This window comes from Dreissena polymorpha, chromosome 2 (genome assembly GCF_020536995.1).
Source record: "Dreissena polymorpha isolate Duluth1 chromosome 2, UMN_Dpol_1.0, whole genome shotgun sequence".
In the NCBI taxonomy this organism is placed as follows: domain Eukaryota; kingdom Metazoa; phylum Mollusca; class Bivalvia; order Myida; family Dreissenidae; genus Dreissena; species Dreissena polymorpha.
This window is the reverse complement of record NC_068356.1, coordinates 148756284-148774364: the sequence shown is the minus strand read 5'-3', so window position 1 is coordinate 148774364 and position 18081 is coordinate 148756284. Positions and strand designations below refer to the sequence as shown.

Here is an 18081-nt window from a genome sequence, read left to right as displayed (position 1 = left end):
ATAGCAGTGTTTCCCAAAATCCAACATAATAGACATCATCTTGATTGTGATATGTTTGGTATTGTTAGTATTTAACAGAATAACGTCAACATTATGTAAAACTTACTTTTAACAGATATTTGATAAACAGCGCATTTTTAAAGCTGGGATGCCACTTGACGCACATGTAATAAGCCCTGTTTTCATAGGGCAAGGCTCATATGATGGTGCCTACCTGGAAGCACGTGTCATTGTAGCAGTTCAGACAAGTTTGGTTGCACGTGATACCCCAGAAAGTGTTTGCGCATGACCTGCAGAACCCTGTGTCCCTGTCGCATGTACCATCACCGCATGCCGCCGGGCATGGCTTATTACAGAACACACCCCATTGGTTCCTGGGTGAGCAGGCTGGACCAAATAGAAAACTGTTAATTTCGACATTCAAGGATTCTAAATAGACATAAGCCTCGCTCTGGGAAAACGAGTTTTAATGCATGTTTGTAAAAGTGTCGTCCTAGATTAATCTGTTCGAACTAATCAGGAACGACAATTTCCGCCTAAACTCGATTTTTGCTAAGAAGAGACATCCATTGAACGAAAACAAGGCGGAAAGTTCCCTCCATGCTAATCTGAGACGACACTTGACACACATAAAATAAGCTCGTTTTTTCCAGAACGGGACTCAATTGTAAATTTCGAGTCTTAAGTTCAAAAAATATTTTTAACAGGTAAAAAGCTTACGTGTTTATCTTTCATATGCGCTTTAGTACAAAACATTTTTCACTGTGTTCATTAGTATATGCAGTAGGTTTTCAAAATATTATAGTACAAATATTATCATCGGACACTGGTTGACAGACAGCGATTGGGTATGTATTTAAATACTTTTTCATTTTAAAATTAAACAGTACATCGATTCGGAGTGTATACCTCATACTTATATATCACTGGACATAGCTATATAGACATCAAGACATTGAACTCTACAACTGCAAGCCAAACTGCGACATAAAGGTCAACAAGAGTTAATTATTTGTGTTAAGTCAAAACGAAAATTCAAACGCAAATCTACTTGCAACGAACGGGAGGCAACGTAAATTGAACGCAAATCTGCAAGTAACAATAAGCGGAAAACGTTCGCAAACGTACATTAAACTCTAAGTGCAAACACTACTGATAGCGGAGGTTTTGCTAACCTCCCTTCCAACTCGTTCAGTTCAAAAGCGTGATATAAAAGTAAAAGATAGAAACGATGGCGATAATGAATTTCGAATTATTTTATGAAAAGAATTGATGAAATGGAATATTACTCGATGAATTATTATTTTTTGTATCGATTGAAGCTCGCTCATATAACCATTTTTGTGTTTTTCTCTATCCCTGAAATAAACAAATGACTAAAGTAAATGATTAATATAGTAACGTGTTATGTGTAATTTTATTGAAGTCGTATAGTAAATAACAGCTTTGATCATTTTAATAGCAGGTGTATCCAGTTTCTTATCTCAAGAAATATCTCAAGTCGAAATTTATAAATAAAACACAACATGTTTATTTCGTAGGTATGGCATGAATTCTTAGTTGTGTTATTTTGTCGGCGTTTAAGTATATGTTTAAGACTTTATAGGTTTAATACTTTTGTTTGACTGCTCTTCGATTTGCAACTTATTCATTTGTACTTTGAATTTTGCTTTCTTTTAAATTTGAATTCTTTTGGCGAATCCAAGTTAAGTCAATTTTCGGGGAGTCATTCAGAGCCGGTATTCCTATTTGTACCTGCATCACGACACAGCTGGGTAGGATTGGGTTTGCTGCATTCAAGACAAGACCCAAGTGCCTGGTCGCAGGTTCCATCGTTACACGTTACTGCGCATGTCTGCTCGCACCTTGCACCCCAATATCCGGCATTGCACCCTTGGCGACACTCCCCCGTCCTGTTACAGTTTTGATTAGCGCAGTTCACTGGGCAACTGATGTCGCAGCTGGGTCCGAACCAGGTCTGCTCGCATTCCTCTGTGCAACGTCCGGTGTCGATATTACACGAACGTATAGCCAGGGAGTTCATACCGCAGTTGCCATTGCATCGCTCCGTGCAAGTTGATCTGAAGTAACCAGGGACGCACTGGCCTTCACTACAGACTCCATTCTCCCTAGCGCAGTACACGCGTCCGTCCCCTGCCCGTGGAAGGCATTTGTCGCTACAGTTCAAACTGCATAGGGTGTCGTAGTAGCCTTGCTTGCAAGAGACGCAATTCCCGAGGTTATCACACGCCTGACAACCGGAGTACCTGCACGGCGTTGTACAGGTCAATGAAAAATACCCGTCGTCACATCCGCTCGCACAGGCACCCGAATCTTGGTTACACTTGTCGCCCTTACAGTTTCCGCATACTGCGGCGCAGTTGGCGCCCCACCAGTCGTTTGCGCATGCGTCACATCGGGCAGTGTAGCGGTTGCAGACGCCGTTGAGACAGTTCTGAGGGCAAGTCTGGTTACAGAAGAGTCCAGTGGTTGTTGCGGGGCACACTGAAAGGGTAGAGACAAAACATACAGCGAACATTTTACACGACAGCAATTCGAATGCATTTGAGTCGCGCTCTGGGAGAAAGAGGTTTATTCGTAAAGTGTCCAAGATTAGCCGGTACAGTTCGCACAGGCTAATCAGGGACGATACTTTCTGCCTTTATGTTGTTGTTGTTTTTAATTTAAAAGAGCACTTCTCTTCGCGATATTCCACTTTAGGCGAAATATGTCGCTTTTGATGCGGACTGCACAGGCTAATCGTAGAGGACAATTTACGCACACACATTAAGCCCGGTTTTTCCAGAACGGGAATCATTTGTATTCGCGATGGACATTGACGTTTTTAGTATAGCATTATTATAATGTCTGCATATACCAATTATACATTTACGCTATAAATTCCTATTTTCAATATAAAGGATGTATAGCAATAATTCATAAACATTTGGTTGGCGAATTTGGTGTCAACAACGATAACTTCCCATACGGACGTTTTAATACTACCATAACGTGTGATAATAATATTTAAAAAATGCGATGTAACCTTTGCAGAACGATCCGAGAAAAAGTGTCTTTTGCAAATGTTCTAGATAACCATTGATATAGTTTATCTTAAAACGAAAATTGTTTCACATATATGATAAGGATTTTTAAATAGAAACATCTTGTTCGATTAAGCTATAATTTAACCAATTGACATGAACACGAATGATGTTGATGGACATGTTTATAAAACATCAGTTGTGATTTTAGTTGTCAATACTTCATGGCGCATTACGTCGCATATTTAAACCGGTCTACCTAATGTTATTGAGTCTCGCTCTGGGAAAACGGGGCTTAATGCATGTGCGTAAAGTGTCGACCCAGATTAGCCTGTGCAGTCCGCACTGGCTAATCAGGGACGACACTTTACGCTTTTAAAGGAAGTCTTTTCTAAATAAAACTCGAGTCTAAGCGGAAAATGTCGTCACTGATTAGAACAGGCTAATCTGGGACGACAATTTACGCAAATGCATTTAACCCCGTTTTCACATATCGAGACTCAAATGTACAAACGTGCCAGTCAAACACGGAACGGAGCTTGATTGATTAACTTAAATACAATATTTATGGATCAGACTGGATATGTTCAAAACCTCAGTAATAAAAATAACATCTTCACGATAATTATATAAAGAAATATGTCATGGAATGAATGCATATATTAAATTAAAACTCCATAGATTCCCGATGCAAATGTATTAGATGATTAACATACCCGATGTACCTGCAACTACATTAAATAGTACGTGGAACAAATATCAAGGTGCGTCACAGTGTAACATAAGAATACACGTTAATTATGTATGTACATACATAGTTTGATGTTATTACAATTATAAATAAAACTAGTAAGCAAATGGGTTACTGATATTAGATCGAAATGCGTTAGAAAAGCAAGATTGCCCGAGCAAAAGACAAAACTACAACGAGAGGCGTCACACACAAGACATGGTAGTATGTATACATAAGTAGATATGACTGCGAGGTATATGGAACAGAACATCATTATATCATGGGCGAAGGTGCGGGTGTCGTGATAGGTTAACCATAATTCCGGTTTCGGATACCATACCTGCGTCGCGGCAGAGGGGCGTGCGATCCTGTAGACAGTCCGCGCAGATGCCTGACTTCCGGTCGCACGTATTATCCGTGCAGGTATCCGCGCACGCGTGCTGACAATAGTCCCCATAGTAACCATTAATGCAACCGTCGCTACACACGCCGTCTCTCTGGCAGCGCTTTGCACTTCCGGCACTGGTCTGATTGCACTGGCGCTCGCACATGGGTCCAAACCGTCCGTCGATGCATCCTTCTGTACAGGTTCCGGAAGTGAAGTCGCAGCGAACTAAATTATCATTAGCGTTAGGCAGGCAGTTAAAAGGACAACGGGTCACACAGGCGTTGCCATAGTAACCTGGTTTGCAAGCTGCCATGAGACACGCTCCATTAGTCTTGTTGCAGGAGATTATCCCCGTGCTAGATGGAAGGCACTGAGCGCTACAGTTGAGGTCACAGTTGGTTCCGTACAGGCCCGTCTTGCACGAGACACATTGTCCGCTTTGCCTTTCACATGACAAACAGCCCGGTTGTAAACATGGCTTCGAGCACGTGTCTGTGTAGAACCCGTCCACGCATCGTAGGTCGCACGTGCCCGTAGACTGTGCGCACGTGCCTTGATCGCAGTTATGACAACGTGACTCGCACATGTTATAATTGGTAGCCGGGTTTGCACGAGTCACATATGAGCGTCATGCGTCCGCACGTGTTACTGCACGTGCTTAAACAGTTGTATTCACAAAAAAGGCCGTGTTTGCCTACAGGACAGGCTGAAATCCCAAACAGGATGTAGAGAAAGTAAACATGCAAAGCGAAAGGGAAAAGGTAACATTGAAGTGTTAACTTTGACAAAAACAAAGCAACCTCTTACATAGACGTGTTCTTTAACCAAGAAAATACTAATATGTACGACTAAGTATAAAACCATTAGCAAGAGCTAAGAAACGAATGTATTTAAGAATAACGTTAACAAATAAGAAAGAAACAACTAAGGTCAATTATTTTATTAAACAAAAGTACATGCGTGCGTGAAAGGAAACACATTTGCAAATCACAACATAATTTAAAGTGAGTCTTAACAAAATTAAATAAATGTAAACGGAATGACAAACCAATCTCAGATTTAACACACTGCACACTAAAATGCCAAATAAGATCATGTTATTTGAAAAAAACTACAATATTCGTCAATATTATTAACAGCGGACTATGTGTTAATGAACAAGATTTGGTGGTTGATTAAAGTGCCCTGCTTGTTAAGTGAATGTTTAGCAGCCACGTGCTTTATGCAAGGAAACATAATTATGGCTTGATTGGCTGAGAAAACGGGGAAAACTGGTCGTATACCAGTAACAGTGTAAAATGTTCTGCTGGACATGTAGTGTGTTATAAGTGAATGTAAAGTGCTTAAAGTGCATATATATAATCGCTGCTTTTGGTGTTTTTTTCCCATATTTTTTATAAAACATTGACTACCTTTACCAATTTCATACTTAAAAAACATGTGTAAACAAATCCACGATAAATACTTCGATGAAAGCTGAGCCAAATTGTCAAATTACAAACAAACCAAAAACATGCGTTACATTTTCTCGATTAAGGTTTGTACACAATATGTCTTCTAATTTCAAGCAACCTGCTTTGAAAACAGCCACATCCAACATGCAACATAAAACGTGTATCTCTCGTGTTAAAGAAAAAATCTCGTGGTGAAATGAAGTCGAACATAATTTTTAAATTATCGCATGCGTCACAATTGACGTCAGTAATGTGTGCTGTTACATCTGCGTCAAAAAAATGTACGACATACTCTCAAAATTCCAAGTATTAGTGCATGCTCATAAATGGTTCCCACCATGCACACAGCATCACAATATAAAGCATGCGATGATGGCACGCACCGATGAAGTCATACAAATCAACAGTGACGTCACTTTCCGTCACGTGCAGACTGTACCTGCGTCTCGACACAAAGGCGTCTGTAACAGAGCGGGCTTCGAATATTCAGCGCAGATTCCTGTAATTCTGTCACATGTCCCGTCGTTGCATGTTGTCGTACATGTCCTGAAACAACTGTCTCCATAGAAACCTGTCTTGCAGCCGACATCACAAAATCCCTCTCTTGAGCACGTGCCTATTATGCAGTCAGCATTGCACGCTTGGATGCAGTACGGACCATAAAAGCCTGCCTTACACCCGTACAGGCAAACAGCGGAAGTGACGTTGCAAGCTCCAAACGCGTTGCTACCTACTGGCAAACAAGTGTTTTCGCATAGCCCGGTACAGAACGGGTTGTAGAATCCGTCGGCACACTGCTGGGAGTCGCACGAGCCCGACAACTTGTTGCACGTGATCTGGCCGCCCGATGAAGGGAGACAATTCCTGCTGCAATTCGACAGGCAGTTCTGACCGTACAGACCCGGCTTGCACGTTACGCTCGCGCCGCTGAGTCTCTCACGAGTTGCGGCGCCTGGGAACGGACATGACGTGTTGCACGTGTCGCCATAGTAACCGGGATTGCAGTCTCCAAGGCAAACGGCGGTGGTCTGGTTACATACGTTGATGGAGCACTGCCCACATCGGCTGTTGCAGGTGAGATTCCAGTAGCCGGCAGGACATACGTCACACTTCGCCGAATAACGGTGGCAGGAACTTACGCAGTTCAGTGGACAACGTACCTCGCAGTTTGTCCCGTAGAAATAGCCTGTAGCGTTGGGATAGCACACTGAAATAAACACACACAAATGCGGTAAAATGATTGATATTCGTTGGCATGACATTTTGTGGTTTAACTGGACACCTACATTCTTGGATTTGTGATTCTCGAAAACGAAGACCGAATTTGCGTCCGATGTGTTTATTAAAATTCGTTGATCGCTCAACCCACGAACTCAACAAAAATGTTTGTCCAACGAATGAAAATGATTTTGAAGTGCATGCATTTACTATTTGTCTAACATGGTGGAAAATAAACGATATTTATTTTCGTGAAAAAGCGGTTTATAATAAATAAAAATTTAAAAGATTTACCTTGAATCTTCTATTGACACTTACCAGCGGATCTGCACAGCGGTGTTTGTAACTCGGCGACCTTCTTGCACTCATCGCACATGCCATCATCTATGTTACAAGCGTCGTCAGTACAGGTTGTAGCACAGCTGAGGCTGCAAGTGGGTCCGTAGAACCCAGGCCTGCAACCAAGGTCGCGGAAACACTGACCGGTGCGCTCACACACACTTCCCTGGCAGTTTTCTCCGCAAGATTTATCACAGAAGTCGCTGTAGAACCCGGCCTCGCAGCCGTCTCGACAAACTCCGGTAAGAAAGTTGCAGTTCCGTTTTCCGTTCCCATCCGTCCTACAGTGCACGTTGCATCTCGCGGTACAGTCGATATTGTAGAATCCCGGTGAGCACGCGCCAACTACGCATACACCGGAAGTCTTGTTACAGTATATTCTCTCGTCAGCCGAGGGGGAACATCCGGTGCTGCAGTTCGCCGAACAAGTGGTCCCCCAGCGTCCCTGCTTGCATGTGTCACACTCCCCGTTTCCACGGAAACACGTCTGGCATCCCATATAATTACAATTAGTCCTACACATGTCGCCATAATATCCGTCGATACACGCCCCAACGCAAGTTCCGTTTTCTTGGTAACAGATTCTGCTCGCGCAATTCCCGCACGTGCTCTGACATGTGTTTCCATAGTAACCGCTCTGACATGCGGTGCATTTCTGCGTATAGCGGCCACATACACCCTGGCAGTTTGTCGGACATGACACGTTGCAAAACAAACCTGTAAGGCCTGCTCCGCATTCTGAAAGCGGACCGTAACATGGTGTGTGAGAGTCTTTGTTGGAAATTGTAAGTAAATGGGCTTAATGGAGACTTTTCAAATAATATTGCTGTGCGCCACCCCCTGTGTTTATCCCCCCTTCCCCGTGTTTATTTTTGTGCTAAGTGCATTTAAATATGTATTATGTAGTCGCTAACGCTTTATATAACGCTACAATATAAATGAATATGATATGATATGTTTAAATTCGAATGAACGTTATTTATCTCGGTCTTCGCGACATCGAAGTAGACAAAACTTCAATCGCCTTTAATTTAACCGCTGAAATTTAAATTGGAGCATTCATTGCTTGATGCGAGATGACGCCAATCTTCGCGAACAGTCTTCTATGAATTTTAATAGAGTTTATTGAGAAGGCCCATGTCTAGGTGCATAGCATGGTCTTGATATCATATTTGTGCAAATTTATAAAATTATTACAATGGCTGCTTTCATGTATAAAAGTTTAGCATAATTTTTAAAGATAATATAAAATTTATATTGTATAATGAATTTTAAACGTGTAGCAATATCATATTGCCTACTGAATGTAATAATTCATGTAACTGACATTTTTATACATTTTTATTTTTTTCCATTTTTGTGTTTATTAAAGTGACATACATCAACTGTTAAAATATTAAGTCAACCTTATTGGTAAAAATAATGTTTTTACTAAATTTTTGAAATTGACATTACAAACACATGTCATTTTCTTGAATGTAAAAAGTAGCGTAACTGACATTTTGTGAAATTTTCAGGGGAGGCAAAAAACTGTTTTATTAAAACTATAAACATTTTTTCGAATTCAAATTTTCTGATTAGTATTATAATAACACTTGAAAAACGAAACAAAACGCCAAATTGATATGTCTTTTTTAAAACAATAACACATTAAGAAAGGAGCAGTTACCATAATTTCAACACTGAAATAGTTTAATGCAAAATATAACGTAAGTGCTCTGACTGTATTTCAGAAAATGTCAGAAAATATGCATTCCTGAACAATTCACAAAATGTCAGTTACCCTCGTTATTACATTCAGTAGACGATATAAGAAATGGATACATAAGTAAATACAAAGTTGTGCTTTTATTGATTAGGACAAATTTTTTTAACCCTAAAGTTAAGTGAATTCATTTGATAAAAAAGGAATCATAAAATAAATCCTCACATTAAAAAATACAATCACAATATATGATGCATTGATTTAGACTTAAAAATAAAGGAAGCCCACTGTTGTATGTTATGAAGTGATTTTAAAGCCCTGTAAAGAAAGACGGACATCTGGAATGATGTGGAAACCGCCTTTAATGGCAACAGTTTTTGTCTCCACAGGAAAACCTGTGACCTTCAAACGGAGTGTGAATATCACTGAAAAACAACGGGGAATAAGCCCATGCTGACGTTGACTATCATACAACTTTAAAGAATGCTTTTCCATCTTTTGTCTGTGTGTGTGTATACCGAAGTTTGCGACGTCATTTCCGAGCAAGAGGCTACATTATACGTGGACCCGGAGTGCACCCTATCACTTTTACCGAATTAACGTACTAGACCCGCGAAAGTTTGGACGAATTTCGAATCATAGCTGCATCTTCGTGCAAAGAGGTTTTCACTAACAGAAATATATTAATGTTTGGCGTGGTGGTGAGATGTTGGGAAAACCGGAGTATCCGGAACAAACGCCACCGTTCCGGTATGATTACCACCAACCAAAGCAACAATAAACGACGAAGCTATCTAAAACTAATTAATATCTACAAAATGCATAACGGTCAGTGCCCCAATTACCTTAATAATCTTCTCCCACCAACAGTTCATGAACAATCTTCTCGTAATCTTAGAAACGCGGAAGACTATACTATTTTATCAAGACGAACTTTACTTTATTCACGCTCGTTTTTACCATCTGCCATTAATCTATGGAATTCGTTACCTATTGAAATAAGAAACATTGACACTATTTCGAAATTTAAAACTTCATTGAAACAATTATATAATTTATGCGAAGATAATCCCCCATACTTTTACATTGGGGATAGACACTCATCAATTCTACACGCGCGCTTAAGAAATAATTGCAGCAACCTAAACTCAGACTTATTCATTAATCATTTAAAAAACACTCCCCTATGTGCGTGCGGAAATGATGCTGAAAATGCGGAGCATTACTTCTTTCATTGCCATACATACCATTTGCAGCGAATAGCTCTATTCACTGCGCTAAGATCGTTTCATCCGCTTAATTGTGAGGTGCTCCTCTATGGTAAGCCTTCACTAAATAATGAAAACAACACCATCATTTTTAACGAAGTTAAAAAATATATTATTACGACAAAGCGATTCATTGCTTAGCTACTTTTTTCCATTTTGCTGGACAGGACTTATTACTATCTTTATTAATATCTTTATTACTATATGTATTATTATCATTATTAATATCCTTTTTTGTATAAGTTATATGTATATTTTCTTAACACTCATTATTATATTTTTGATTAATTATTATTATTACTATTTGTATTACTATTTTTGGTAACAACTGTTATTATTAGTAGTACTGATGTCATCATATAATAAATATAATTATTGAGATTTATGTTCCCAAGTGTATATACTGTGTAAATGACATGATTAATATTTTATGTAAATCTGTCACCATTTCAACATGTTAAAACTATCGCAAGGGAAGGACCCCCGATAATGTTGAAGAACTTCAGGTCTAACCCTTTTTCCATTTTGTATGTATGGACCAATGTATATATTTGTATAATGTCATTATCTGGAAATAAAATATGTTTAAAGTAACCAAAGCAACAGCCACACGCTGTCGGGAAAGAGGGTTGTTCTAGGTGATTGGACACGCAATAGCATCGTACATGTTCAACCTAACTATTGCCACCTTAAATATCACAAAAATAATGATGATAGATTGTACATAAAGACTCATACTTGCGCATAACATTCCAATCCACGGTTCAACCTTTAGCCTTACACGTAAACAGACGTAACTACTGTACATTTCAATAAAATTAGTTTTAAAGCAATATGTATGTTTATTAATATGGTGATAGATTTAAATTATTTCTTTAATATGCTGTTTAAAAAATATTATTATTTTAATTTCTTGATTTTTTTTCATATGAAAATGAGAAAGGAATGCGGTTCAAATGGTTCATGCTATATATCATAAAGCAGAAAGCAAAGAAGCTTAAGCCACAATTAGGGCAAAGCATGTGTATAAAAAAAACCATCATAACAGTAGCATAATTATGTACGTATATGTCTGCACGAAAACATTCCAGACATTGTTCATAATCATATCAGGAAATTGTATTGTCATTATTGATTCAACGTTGAATACAATACAGATTTCTAATGAGAAATTAATCACGCTAAATTGTATAAATCGTATTGCAATGTCACTACGCCATGTGTTAGAAAGACTCATTTAAAAGATCTACTTTGAATAATAAGCAAACAAATGAAATCATTCAAACGATAATTCAATATTTGTAGTAAAGAAACTACGGCAACCTTGCCCAAAGCAAAACAGGTCAATGAAATATCAGATTGCTATTCCATTTTATTACTTACGTTAACGTACACAATTTCTTTTCAAAGCACTAACACCAGCTACATAATAGTTTTATAAAATAGCGAAAACGAATAACGATTCGCTGTCTACGTGGACGACTACATTGTTGGTTCCAGGCTAAAAATACAATAGAAAGTCGCATGCGGGCTGAGAAAAAGAGGAACGCGCGAAAATTTCGTACAGCACGAACGTAAACATGTTACCACATCTACTAAACGCAAACAACACGTACATTCAGACAGACGGAGACTTACCTGCCGTTCTGCATAACGCGCTCTGCAGCTGTGGAAGTTTGTTGCATTCATCACATACACCGGAAGTCCTGCCGCACGTGTTGTCGTTGCACGTGTCCAAACATGAGAACTCGCACCTGTCACCATAGCGACCCGTTACACAACCCTGGGCGGAGCACACACCTGTGCGACCGCACTGTCTGGCTACACAGGTGGCGCTGCAGCTCTGACCGCACTCCGACCCGAAGTAGGTATCCTCACATCCCACGATACAAGTGCCGTTGCTGAACTGGCATATCCGGTTACCGGCGCTGTCCCTTAGACAGGTGGCGCTGCACTGAATAGTGCACGTGGTGTCCCAGTATCCCGGCCTGCATCTCTGCTCATCACAGAGCCCGAGATCTTTACTGCACGATATCACACCGTTGATGTTAGCGGCGCAGTTAGGGCTACAACTCAGGTCACACCGGGTTCCGTAGAAACCAGTCTTGCACGTACTGCACTGGCCGCTGTCTTTGTTGCAAGTGTCACAGTTCGCGAACAGGCACGGGGTGTTGCATCCGCCGGCGTAGTAACCGTTCTGACAGACGCTGCACGAGCCTGTGTTTTGGTCACATCTAATTGGAGAACATTTTCCGCAGATCAGCGAACACTGTGGTCCGTACAATCCTGGAAATGAATTGAACGAACATAATCAAACCAGTCGATTTATTATCGCACAATCTGATACTTACAAGTTTGTATTTGCATTATAAAATGATATCTTAATGAATGCAATGTAACGTAATTCAGAAAGTATTTTAAAACTTAAAACCAAAATAGGATGAATAACAAGACTATTGACAAGCAATATATGTCCCCTACCGGATCAACCATTGTCAGATTTTGTTATATATTTGTTGCCATAGCAACCATAATTTTTGACGTAGGAACAAAATGAAATGACGTGCATAATGTTCATATTGCCATCTATCCATGTTGTAAGTTTCATAAAAAAATGTAGAACTTAAAGTTATCGCAGGATCCAGGACACTGTGGGTCGGACTGACACAGACAGACACACAGAGCGCAAACCACAAGTCCCCTCCGGTGAAACCGGTAGGGGACAATAAGAACAGCGATTGCTAGTAACTTCATACGACTGAAACTGACACATAACGAGCCAGTTTAACCACTCTTTATTAAATTAGATATGTATCATATAGGAACCTGGATACAAAATGAAAATAAGTATTATAATAAAATAATAATAATATTATTATTATTGCATGGCAATAATAACGCGCTAGAAACTAAATCTTCTGTATGATAGCGTAAATAATGACGTACCATCGTCACATCCGGTGCAAACAGAGGAGTATCTGTCACAAGTGCCCGCACATCCGGCAGCACACGACTGGTTACAGAAAAGTCCATATGTACCAGTTGGGCAAGCTGTAAATACAGTCAGCAAAACGGTCGAAATATCATAAAAATATTGTATATGTTTACTTTTGTTCGCTGTTGTTAATAGTACAATTGTCAAGACGTTTATAATTGTTTGTAAAGTTATGCCACTAGCCTACAGAAAAATCATTGTCTACTGCGCACTTTGCGATTTTAGATAGTGGAAATAAGAAATAACTCATAATTTTCAATAAGACAGTGGTCTCGATTAAGATACCAAATAATGTTTGCTTTTCATGATAATTTTTTTCATTAGAACTCTTTACTATGATTCTATATCATGCATACTTATTCAAGGTTATTGTTTCTATATGCATCATTTGTGTATCAAACAACAGCTACTACGTGTACATCTACGTTTTCCCTCAATTTCCCATGTGTTATATACAAGCTCTAAACTACAACTACATTTCCACTCATCAACGCCATTCACACCTTGCGACTATGCAAAACTTTGTATTTTAATAACAGTTTCTTCTTTTTCATTATTAATACATATCATAGCTGGTAAATGGCCAATTTTAGTTACATGTATATCATTAATAATATGATGATGGGGTTATATGATTATTTTTGTAAACAACAAAACTTAAATTGCACAGCTATAATGAAGTACTCAAAAAAAACACACGTCCATGCTTAATTTTACAAACCTTTCATATATATCTGGCTTATTAGCTTATTGGGATATATTTATTAAAATTAATCAGTTTGACATGTTACTCTAGCTCGTTTTATAGAAACAAAAATAGCCACCAGTTTTTAGACCAAAGCCATTGTAAATTAAGTACAAAGACACCGCGTTCTGCGACACTGGGCTTAATGCATGTTTGTAAAGAGTCATACAAGAATTGCTAGTTCATTCCACAACGGCTTATCACGGACGATTTTATGCAATTGTTCGTTTTAAAGAAGTCTTTTCTAAACGACGAGTGTCGTCCTCAATTAGCCTTTGCGGACTGCACAGGCTAATTGAGGACGACACTACGCACATGCATTCAACCATGTTTTCCCAGAACGAGGCTCAAGCAAAAGTGAAGTCAGTTTAGCAGATTTACGTCGTTACCAAAAGTCTTTAAGTTAGAGTTGTATAATAAACAACCCTTAAACCACGCGTGTTACATGTGCAGTAACGGGATAATGAAGAAAACCCCGTAATGAAAAATAAGGGAGACATACCAATGAAATAAATTAGAAAGAAATCAGTCATGACGGATTACATAGTAAGGAAACAATGCTCATGTATGAGACTCACATAAACTTTATTTAAAATAAATAAAGAATTTTTACCTGATGTCCGACAGTACCACGACTGCCTGGGCGTTGACTGCGAACATTCTAAACAAAAGCCCGTATTTTTGTCGCATTTACCGTCAATGCACGTGGTTATACACGGATTCGTGCATTGCGCGACATAAAAACCGTCCGCGCATGCGATATTACAAGCGCCTGTGTTCCCGTCACAATCCCAACCCACACAGTTTGACGGACAGGCCGTCAGGCAGCCGACGCCATAGTAACCGTACGCGCATTCCTGGCGGCAATCGTTGGCGGTCGTCGCGCAGTCTCTGTTTCTACATCTGTCGCTACAATTCTTGTCACAGTAGACGTCGTAGTACCCGATATCGCAACCGTTCGTGCAAATCCCCGTGTTCCGGTTGCATTCGTTAACACCGGAAGTGGAATCCTTGCAGGTAAAGCCGCACGTGTTCTGACACCTGTTTCCATGGTAACCCGGTACGCAGGAGTCAGTGCTGCAGATCCCGGTGTTTATGTCACATCGGACGATACCAAACGCTTCCGGCGAACATCGTCCACAATCCGCGGAGCAGCTTAGCGCCCATTCGCCTGCAGCACATTCGTTACACTGCCCGCTAGACTGACTTCATACCTGCAAACCACAAATAAACTTATGAGCCTTTTTGCGGTAAAACTGAGCTTAATGCACGCGCATTATTTAGCCAGATAAGCATGTGCAGTCCGCACACCTAATCAGGGTTGACACTTTCCACTTTCATTGTATTTTTCGTTTAAAAGAAGTCTGTTTTTTAAAGAAACCCCAGTTAAGTCAAAAGGTGTCGTCGCTGATTAGCCTTTGCGGACTGAACACTTGACGCACATGCATTAGGCCCAGTCTTCCCAGAGCGAGTTTCGTATGGAATGAAATGTAACCGTTTCATCAATGGGTCAACGTGGTCAATTAATTTCTTCTTTAGCACAACCTCTATGGAAGTCTTGATGTAAATATGCGCTGACGGTCTAGCAATATCGGATTAGGACACGATGGCATTGATTCATGATAAATAGTTTATTTATTACATTGATTTTTTATAATTAACATAATGGAAAAAAGTCATTGATCCATGATCATAAAGGTTAAGAGACCACGGTATTTAGTTAAGACCGTTTACCTTGCAGTTCGTGTCGGTACAGTTCTTGTCGCACGTGTCACCTCACAGCCCGTCCCTGCAGTTGGCACACTTGGCGGTGTACCGGTCACACGTGCGTACGCAGCTCCTGGAGCAGAGGGTCTGACAGCTCTGGCCGTAGTAGCCCTCTGTGCAAACTGGAACAAGAAAAAAAATATCAGCCCCGTTCTCTGAAAACAGGGCCTAATGCAAGTATGTCACAGATAAGCCTGTGCAGTTCGAACAGGCTTATCATTGAAAAAACTTTCCGCCTTATATGGATTTTCGCTAAAAAGAAACTTTCTTTAAGCGACAAATATCATACATGTGTCGTCCCTGATTAGCATGTGCGGAAGTTCCGTTTCCCAGACTGCGGCTTAATACGATTAATTTAACTGAGGAACAGTTAAATTACCCCCAAAAAACTGTCTTTATTGATTAAGATAGACCAGTCTGGAAAATATATCGATATGCAAACTCGCTATGTTGCATGCTAACACATACGCTGCATAGGCCACACCAATATGACACCCAATGATGCGACATACAAACAACGCCAATGAGAATTAGCTCGAATCAATACAGATGTTATTTATTCCAAAATTCATTCATAATAGCAGAGTCGTGTGTTCTCTTGTGTGAGGTGGTTGATTTATGGGCGTTTTTCCATACCGCTAATATTGCATGTGTTGTATGCACGTATATTATTAAAGGCTGTATCTGAATAAAATCTTAATAAAATTGAAAACAAAAATAGCATGTATACATTTTAATGTAAAGTATATGTTTTGTGTGTTTGTGCGTGCGTGCGCATGCGTGTTTGTCTGACTGTGTGTGGTTCATTTTGTTTATATATTTAACGACCTGATGTGTGTAATACTCACGTCCGGAGGGGCAGTTGAAGTCAGGGTTTGGCTTCAGACATTCCACACAGACGCCCTGGTTCCGGTCACAACTGCCGTCATAACAAAGAGATTCACACTTCCTGTCACAGTGGCTCCCGTACCAACCGGAAACGCACTCCGAGCTACACCGACCAGTTAGGAAGTCACACGAAACCAGACCCGTCGTGTTACTTCTGCCGCAATTCGGGTTACAGAACGAAAAACAGTCCGTGTCCCAGTAACCGGCCGTACACTGACGGGACGCGCAGTCGGCCGTTACGATGTTACAGGAAATGATGCTCCCTACCGGCACGCATGCGCGACTGCAGTTGTACTGGCACAACTCTCCGTATTGCCCGCGGGTGCACGTTGTACATAGACCGGTCGACTTTGTGCACGTGATACACGTGGTACAGCTCTGTCGGCAAAAGGAGCCGTAATATCCCGGCATGCATTCATCATCACACCGTCCGTCAACCTGTTGAAACTTGGTTCCCGCCAGACAGGTGTCACATTGCCTTTCACACTGGTCGCCATAGCGACCGACGAGACAACCGATGCAGGTTCCGGTATAGCGGCCGCATTTATTTTCGGCGCAGAAACTGCTGCTGCATGATACGTTACAGAAGGTTCCGGTCAGTCCGGCGGGACAAGCTGTAAATAAAACATAGGAAAGAAACACATAAGTCAACACCACGACCTATGCCATATAGACGACTGTTCTTTAAGTCAGTATCTAATTATTAGCACATGCTATTACCAAAGAAATGTCATCATCGCACTGATTCAGGAGGGTTAAAATCCAGATACGTACACACACATGGATACCAACATCAAAGCAAACACAAGTAATGAACATTTTTTTAATAACACTCTTTATTTTTCAAATTACAAATATACCCTAAGTATCACAACAAAAATGCCCACTAAAAAGACTAGTTTCTACAATATTAAGACGTAATGCGAACAGAATAATCTCAAAATGTTATTTAAATAAACCCAGTATGTGTTAGAAAACGTGATTACTCCATGTTAATTTAGTATTGACACACAAATCAGGAATAACCAAATGACAATTTTATGTGAGTATTATTTAAAGACAAAATAAATTTACAAAATATTAGTATTTGAGAAGCGCTCTGTGGTAACCAGTCTTACTGAATGTGCGTAAAGTGTCGTCCAAGATAAGCCTTTGCAGTCCGCACATGCCAATCAGGGACGACATTTTCCGCTGTTATGGTATTTTTTATCAAAAAAGTATCTTCTTAGCGAAAATCGAGTAAAGGCGGAAAGTGTCGTTCTTGATTACCCTATGCAGACTGTACAGGCTAAACTGAGATGACAATACATGCAGACTGTACAGTCTAATCTATGACGATACGGTTCGCACATGCATTTAGCCCCGTATCCTCAGAGCGCTGATAATATTAAATGCAAAGTGATACATGTATATAGAATGACTGAAAACAGGAATAAATTTTGTTGTGACCATTCTTCAGACATTGTATGTTTGTGTTGTATCGTAATTTACTAAACAATACGCACACTTGATTTTAATTGTGTTTCTTTGGTGCTGG

At 40.0% G+C, this 18081-nt stretch overlaps 1 protein-coding gene across 1 annotated transcript in view; it reads right to left on the bottom strand.

Annotated features, from left to right (window-relative positions):
- Positions 1–361: 361 nt before the first annotated feature.
- The window catches only part of LOC127870188 (cell death abnormality protein 1-like), a gene marked incomplete at its 3' end in the record, with an annotated part of 36105 nt that continues 18385 nt past the window's right edge, over positions 362–18081 (bottom strand). Inside the window, exons 14-19 of the mRNA XM_052412843.1 lie at positions 16505–17158; positions 15670–15778; positions 14503–15095; positions 13096–13200; positions 11788–12435; positions 362–387 (exon numbers count right to left, since the gene is read on the bottom strand). Coding sequence (XP_052268803.1) covers positions 362–387; positions 11788–12435; positions 13096–13200; positions 14503–15095; positions 15670–15778; positions 16505–17158 — 2135 coding nt within the window. The remainder of the gene's footprint in view (positions 388–11787; positions 12436–13095; positions 13201–14502; positions 15096–15669; positions 15779–16504; positions 17159–18081) is intronic.